This window comes from Aplysia californica, unplaced genomic scaffold, assembly GCF_000002075.1.
Source record: "Aplysia californica isolate F4 #8 unplaced genomic scaffold, AplCal3.0 scaffold00178, whole genome shotgun sequence".
In the NCBI taxonomy this organism is placed as follows: Eukaryota; Metazoa; Mollusca; class Gastropoda; order Aplysiida; family Aplysiidae; genus Aplysia; species Aplysia californica.
This window is the reverse complement of record NW_004797448.1, coordinates 661536-669414: the sequence shown is the minus strand read 5'-3', so window position 1 is coordinate 669414 and position 7879 is coordinate 661536. Positions and strand designations below refer to the sequence as shown.

At 37.1% G+C, this 7879-nt stretch overlaps 1 protein-coding gene across 8 annotated transcripts; it reads left to right on the top strand.

The window, feature by feature from the left end:
• Positions 1 to 940: 940 nt before the first annotated feature.
• Positions 941 to 7381, top strand: LOC101848817 (pleckstrin homology domain-containing family D member 1-like). Of its 8 annotated transcripts, none has more exons than XM_013082507.1 (4): positions 941 to 956; positions 2569 to 2813; positions 6317 to 6410; positions 7247 to 7381. In XM_013082507.1, the coding sequence occupies exons 2-4, from the start codon at positions 2686 to 2688 to the stop codon at positions 7364 to 7366; spliced, it is 342 nt and encodes a 113-aa protein (XP_012937961.1). In that variant the 5' UTR covers positions 941 to 956; positions 2569 to 2685; the 3' UTR covers positions 7367 to 7381. The 8 variants fall into 8 exon arrangements, with proteins under 8 accessions (XP_012937961.1, XP_035825649.1, XP_012937959.1 ...); XM_035969756.1 differs by having other exon boundaries at positions 942 to 956; positions 2547 to 2813; XM_013082505.2 differs by lacking the exon at positions 941 to 956 and adding an exon at positions 1661 to 1804.
• The last annotated feature ends 498 nt before the right edge of the window (positions 7382 to 7879 follow it).

Sequence of the window (7879 nt, the reverse complement as noted above, 5' to 3'; positions counted from 1 at the left end):
CTCCCTCACCCTCTTCTCCCTCAGCTCCTCTACCACAATCTCTCTTTCTTCCCATCTCAGTCTTTCGTTTCCCCCCCCAACCACGCTCTCTATCTAAATCTGTATTTTGTTCTCTTTCTCCGCGTCACCCCCTCCCCTATCTCTCTGCCTGTCTCTCTTTCTTCTTTTTTATGTTTTATTCTTTACTCGAAATACTAGACTAACAAATTACATTATTACATTAGTCTTAAATGAACAGTCTAATTAGACTGTGGGCATAGTAACAAACTAGAAAAAATCCCAAACAAAGCAAAAAAACATAAAAACAAATAAACAAACAAACATAAAACGATCAAAAACAGAAACAACAACAAAAAAGAACAGTTTTAAGATTAAGAGTTCACAGTTTTCTAAGCTAATCCTTAGTTTCAGACGGGGGCGCAGATGTCAACAATTCTCGCCCCGTAATCTGTTTAGCCTTGGAAGAAAAATACTTTTTGTTTAGGAACTGGCTAACTTCCTCATTCTTTCATTGATTCAGTCTTCCACAGAAATCAATTAAAAAAATATAATATGTACCCATTTACATCTCTCTATCTGTCTGTCTGTCTGTCTGTCTGTCTGTCTGTCTGTGTGTCTGTCTCTCTCTCTCTCTCTCTCTCTCTCTCTCTCTCTCTCTCGATCTCTGCTCCCACCCCCCCCTCCCCACTTTCTTTTTCTCTTTCCCACATATATAACTTTTTATGCATCGTTCTATATACGCACTATACCCAAATACATGACATACACGCACATGTACTTGCATCTCTACCCCCCCCCCCCTCCCCCAATCTCCTCACGTGGTGACGGTGAGCAGGTGAGATTGTTACAATAAAACGTTTGACTACACCTTCAAGTAGTTTCACTTCCTGGAGAATGTCCTCATTCAGAACGAGTAAATAAGTAAAGGTCCTCTTCACTCATATTCCTCTCCTGTGGTCGGTTTTCCTTCGTGTTTTCAACTGCGTTTTAATTTGTGCTGTATATTTCGCTAACACATGCACGACGGCACTTACTCTATCTACAATGTTTTCAAAACTCTTTTATAATAATTTTCCATCACAGTCCCCACTCCAATCTCTTTCCAGCTCTTTTTCTGATTATTTCAGACTACAGTCTAACTTTCATCCCTTCTATCTTATAAACGCGCTCGCGCACTAGCGCAAATACACACACCCTCCTGCTCACCAACACGCACGCATACACATACATGCCTCTCTCACTTCCCCCAAGCATGCACATACTATTATTATTATGGATAGGAATAAACACCCTTACACGTGCTTGCGCACATACACAAGCGTGCACATAGCCTATCATGCATACCACTGGTACTGATCATGTTTAATATTTACTAATTTGGTTCGCTGATGTGAAAACCGTGAAATTAGAAAGTTCGTTACGTTGGAGAGTAGATCTATATGTTTTTTAAAAATTTCAGTCACAAAGCATGATTTAATGTTTTCATTTTGCCAAAAGTATTTTTTTCCGCAGCTCACCGTGTTACACACTTTCATCTAATATTCTAATCTAAAGACACACAATTAAAATTCATTAGCCCCGCCCCTTTGGCTTTCGTTTTCGAATCTAGGGGAAGCAACCGCTATTTATTGTAACGATTCATTTCCTGCTTTTACAATACAAGTGCAAGGGCGGATCTTCTCTGTCTGGGTCTGGTTCAATGACCAACACCATTCACCCTGCAACTGTTGATAACGTGAAGGGACCTTTACTTATTTACTCGTTCTGAATGAGGACATTCTCCAGGAAGTGAAACTACTTGAAGGTGTAGTCAAATTTCCCAGAGCGAACGACATCGTGGAAAATATTCCTCTCCTGTGGTCGGTTTTCCTTCGTGTTTTCAACTGCGATTTCGTTTGGCACACCTTCATCCCGAAGTGTCCGAGTGTTTTTAGGAGTACAAGAATTGTTATTGTAGGCCTATAGGATATAGATTCTAGATCTAGATTTCTAGATCTAGATGGGATCTAGATCTAGCTATATCTATTTATGTAATGGATCCCTCTTTCCTCCTGAAGTTGAAGTTAATTGATTATCTTTTCCTGCACCAGGCTTACGTTAGAAGATAGGATCTCCTATTTTAATAGCAAAGCTTGAACAATTGAGTTCTTAGAGAAGGGTTTCACTCGAGCCCGACTTTTAAAAATATTTTTTATTGTTGAGTCTCCTGTTATAGCCTAGGCTAGCAGTTAATATTAGGTTTCCTTCATCTTGTATTCTTTTCTGGCTGGAGCTCAAAATGTTAGGTTCATAATACTCCACCATATTAGCCTATAATTTTGATCTTCATTTTCAATCTGTTTGGCATTGTTGGTGTGCATGACTCAAATGACTGTCAGTTATAAAATGTTAGTTCTCTAAATAAATCATTAACAAGAAGCAGATTTAGAATGGACTTATTATAGATCTAGATCTAGATCTAATTGGGGTTGTATCATTATGAACCTTGAAATGGGGCAAAGTTTGTAGTGAAAATCTTATTTCAAATGTTTCATTATTTAATCCAGTTGATGTTGACGTACATTCCAGGAAGAACAACTCTCATTGTGAATTATAATGTAGGCCTAGACATTGATGATTCTAGAGAAGTCTGGTGGATCGTTTCGGATTTTAGTTTTGATAATTTGTGCTGTGTGACAATTTGCAATGAACAATAACATGCCTGAGATATCCAGAACCCCATCATCCCGAAGGGATTGGGCTACAAGGATTCAAATACATGGTATTTTGCTCAAGAAACCATTTGGACATGCTTCAAATAAATGGACAAAAAGGTTGGTTTTTATGCTTTTAACGGGAGAGTGTACGCCTATTTTAAAAAATTTATTTGACATGATTTTGAGGAGGGGTACAGATAGTAAGGAAGGAACCGAATACCAGTCACTTCGTTACATGGTAATTTCATCACACCGGTGCAGTCAAGACGTCACAGTCATCTTGTCACACCCCAAATCCACAAGGTTGAATGGAGATGGTCATTTTGTCACACATTTGCAAACATGAAACACGCATTGTCATGGAAATCGCAAATCACGATTTTTGGGGAGGGTTGGGGCTGTGAGTGTAGGGACGGGGGGCTATGCAAGTCGTCGTACCTACCTGATCAGCTACACGGTTCGTAATTTATACAAATTGACAATATTAAAATATATCGAGTCAGATCAACACATTTAGGTATTAATATTATTGATTATAGATCAAAGGTGTGATCATTGGCAAGACCATAATTAATAATAATTATTATTTTTGTTTTATTTAAACATTAATGAACTACTGGAAGTGTACGGTACGTGCTGCGATTTTGCTAAAAGCTAGATCCTTACTTTCAAACTTAAAGTCTTAATTTAACTCTTTACCAGACATTGTTTTTGCCTTATTTAGAAAATACAATGTGTTCAACTATGGAACAGTTTGAACGAAGATTTAATTTACATTAAAAATGTAACTTCAAAGTAAGCTTTAGGCTGATCCTCAAAACTCTACTAGCATAAACAATTTTGGAGAGAGGCCTATATGCGAAGTCATTTCGTCACACATGATTGGGGTATGACGAAATGACTGGCTACCAAGGAGCCAAGGGTTGGGCATGATATTCTTTATTATACATTCTTTTCATCACTCTGCCCCCTCCCTCCCCCCTCCACCCCCCCATACCCAGTTTAAGCCATTCCAAACTCCCAGTTTAAGCCATTCCAAACTTGACAACAACTGCAACTTTGTTATTAGGCCTCTATACTATTAATAAGTAGCATACTTTCTAATGTGCATGTGTGTTTGTCATGTTTTGTTCTATTTACACTTCTGGGTTCTCCCCGTCAACTGAAATGAAAATGATGTATACTGGCATGACAAGAATATTTCTACTTTCACCAATTGTTTGCATTATTTAAAATAATTTTTACTGTTTTTACTCTGACCAAAGGATATGACATGCTCAACACACTCGGTCAGCAAAATCCTGAGTATTTGACTCAGTAACTTAAATGGGTACTGGTTTAGTTACAGATCTTTTGCACTGCAGCAGTCTACCCTAAGTCCCGCTTGATCAGCTATGGTCTACTGCGAACTAGGTGATCTGATTGGCCATGGTAACGACAGTGCTGGGGGCATTTAAGGCCAAAGGCAGTGGCATTTCATTACACTGTTGCGGTGTGTGGGTAGATTGCTTCATTTTTCGGAGTTATCAGATCAAAGAATTTTGCAATGGTAAAGACTATTATGATTAACAACAGGAGTGTAAGTGACCAGAATGGACTATTTTAAAGAAATCCCTACCCTCCGTCCTCCCCCTCCCCTGACGAACTACAATCGCTAAAACATTTGTATAGCAAATGACAGTCCTAAGCCTGTATGCAAGGGGAAAATATAAACTGATCCTTGTTAAAAGTTTCAAGCCTTTATAAACTGATAGACCTTCAACTAAACCATTTCATTTGTCAGACAGGTCAGGCAGTCAGGAACATCGGGTAGACCTTCAACTAAGCCGTTACCTTTAAAACTTTGTCAATTTGTACGTTTTATTTTCTCTGCTTGCTTTTGATTTGTTGGGCGAATTGCTTTTTTAAATGCCTGTGAACAATTAATCAGAGTTCTGTTATTTGATATGAAAAAAAGTTTTAAAAAAAAAAATACGCCCAGAAATCAGAGAAGATAATACCAGAAATTTAGAACTACTTTTGAGAGACAGGGATGGTTGGTTTTGTTCAGGTTAATGATAAAAAAAAATATTCAAGAAAAGCTTTGATTAGGCCTATTTACAGTGGGTCTTCTTTGACTCACTGAGAGTATAAATATCTGTGTCAACAAAACATTTACACAAAGTCATGGTATTGTTTGTCTTATTGTTTGTTCATCAAAACTTTATCAACATTGTTGGGAAGGGCACAACCTCTTTTTGTTGGTTGTTTAATTATCCTTAGAGGTTGAAAGCTGATGCCATGTGTTTGCTGAGTAATGGGGTGAAGGACCGAGAGCCTACGGTAATGTTTGCTGCTATGGTTGTTTGTTTTATTGAGTGAATTTGAGGGTTGCTTTTGAAATTCTGCTGTAGTTGTTTGTTTTAGAATCAGAAAATATCACAGCCCAAGAAAAACGAAGACAATTGCCACTGTTTTGAAGTACTTGTTCATTGTTTTTTTTGCTGGTTGTTTTTGCAAGATCAACTATTTGATTTTTAAAGATCAGTTATGACGGTTTTGGAATAGTCATAGTGCTTTAATGTTTTATTTTATTTCTCTTTTGAGGGAATTGAAGTTATTAATGTGCCATTTTCATAACAGATTATGAATTTAAAACTTGTTTGATAAATCACAGCAAATATAAATTATAAAACTTTGTATTACGTTTGTACCTTGTTTTTGTGCACTTGTTTCATTTAATTGTCAATGAGACCTGCAGATTCCCTTAAATCTACTTTCCACCACTGCAAAACTTGGACTTTTAACAAATCAGGCCAAAGAAACTTGAATATGTGTGCATTCTCTTCTGTGTAAGTTGAGTAAAGATAGCATTTTCTCCCAACTTGACAGACAAAGGAACACTTGACAAATAGTGGTAGCATTTATTTTCAGCAGTTCTGATAAGAAGTCCTCAGACGTGTGTATGTTGAGATGTCAAGTACCCTCTGTCAGTTCTCCAGCCCATGGGGTCTTTATGTTTTAATCATGTGCCCGTGTGTGCTTGATTGTGTCTGTATGTTTGTATTTTTGTTTGTGCAAATGTCGATACATTTATAGAGATCTATGTGTGAATTTGAGGAGACTGATTTTCTGTCTTTGTGATGTGTGCAGATGTTTGTGTATCTATGTTTGTGATTGTACATTATCATTAAAAGTGTGGGTGTGGGTGTGAGTGTGGGTGAGTGGTTTTAGTTTGAAACAGCAAAGAAAATTTATGTTACGAAAATGTCAGTTGTTTTTCAATTCCAAACTAAATAAGTCAAGGGTTTTGACAAATGAATACATCTTGATGGGAATACTTTTATCTTCCTTTTTATGGTGTTGTTATTTTAGTGATATTTTAAATCCTCTTAGAGTGAAAAGTGCTGCAAACATTTTTTTTGGTTAAAAAAAACAAATGACAGCAGAATATTATGTTTGTTTGGTTTTTAAACAAGAAGAAAGTATTTTAAAGATTAGTTTTCTCTTTTAGTTTTTCCTGGCTGTTTCAATTCCCAGTTGTCTTTCTATGGTCTTATCTATAATGATATTTCTGAAAACTAGTTGCATTATGAAATCACTCAAGAAATGTGTGTAAGCAACATTTTTTTGTACCACAGGTTTTTCCTTGTCAAAGATGGCTACCTCATGTATTATGATGCTAATGAGAAAAAGGACTATGACCGGCGAGAATTTTTCAATATACATCCAAAGGTTGGTACACATTTTGTCATTCTGTTCTGATGCCTACTTCTGAGTATGTGGAGTATTTTTCGAAAAGTGACTAGTCTGCTTTACAAAAATTGTACAATATATCCTGGCCTGTGAAGTAGTAACTCGGAAAACAGAAACTATTTTATTTTGATTTATTGAGTGTGGATGTTAGTTTCTTTGAAGATAAGATTTAGGTATGACATGTCTCTGACATGAATAAGACCTGCATGGCCATTTTGTAATGTTTTTTCATCTGAGATGACTATTTATAGAAGGTCTATAATCAGACAAGCCTCAAAATCAAGTAAAAAATTATAACAAATTTTTAAAAGTACTTCCTCAATGAAATTTCCGGTACATGATATAAAATATGGAAAAGTTAACTGTCCTGAAAAGTCAAGGATATTGATAGTACAGTTGAATTCTTCCAATATGGCCACCCTTTGTGGGGGAAGAAAAAGGTGTTGGTTGCGACGGGTAGATGTCTTGGACTACTTCAGATTGATACAATAGAGAAAAAATACTACAAGGGTGAGCTAGTAATTGATACAGGTGATGTTATGGACAGGTGGCCGGTAGAGTAGGTTCAACTGAATGTCCACATAAAAAGTGTAGAGTCTGATAAAAGTTATTGTACACTAGAATTTAATCATCATCATCCTTGCCTTTCTCACCCTGGATCAGGATATAGGCCTGGAACAAACACTTTCCACTTTTCCCTATCCTGTGCTAGTCACTTGATGTCCCTCCAGGTCTTCCCACTTTTCTGTACATCCTTTTCCGTGACTCTCCTCAAGGTTTTGAATTTAATGGGGGTTTCTCTTTTTCATCTTCAGGGTGTCCTACCTTTGGGGGAGTGCCATTTCAAAGAATCCAGAGAGCAGCAGCAACCCTTTTGTATTACTATTGATAGTCCAGAAATAGATGTAAGTTGTTCAATGTGTCCTAATGTGTGAGTGTAAAAGTGTCTTGTGGTTTGCTTTGGTCTATCGTCTGTTTGAGAAATTTGTATCTCTGCCATTCTTGTTACATTTGTTTAGCAGCTCGCTGCATTTCCTTGTCGGTCTGTTCACATTTGTCAGTAAAACAGTGATCTGTGTCAAGCTTTATAGTTTGGGTCACTCAAATATGTTGCTTGCTGTCTTAGTACCTGTTTGTGGGCTCTCAGATAATGATGATGATTATAGGCCATATTTATAAAGTGTGTATTGTATACCCTTTACTGTATATTAATATTACAGACCCTTTAATTAACATTCTGAAACTTTGTCAGCTTCCCAAAAAAGCGTCCAGTGCAGGCTGCCATTTTCAGGCTTTCAAAACTAACATGCTGACAGGGTCTTTCTTTGTATGCACCTCTATCCATTCTCACCTGTGCGAAGTGAGAAATATTTATGTAAAGTGTCCTTCCTGAGGAACGAGGAACAAAAATTCTCTGTGTATGTGTTGTGTGAGTTTGAGAGTGTGTG

Excerpts from the sequence above, each read along its gene's own strand:
- LOC101848817 (XM_013082507.1), top strand. The coding sequence starts at position 2,686 with ATGAACAATAACATGCCTGAGATATCCAGAACCCCATCATCCCGAAGG. Across the intron at positions 2,814-6,316 it reads TCAAATAAATGGACAAAAAG|GTTTTTCCTTGTCAAAGATG; the intron begins GTTGGTTTTTAT and ends TTTGTACCACAG. Across the intron at positions 6,411-7,246 it reads TTTTCAATATACATCCAAAG|GGTGTCCTACCTTTGGGGGA; the intron begins GTTGGTACACAT and ends TTTCATCTTCAG.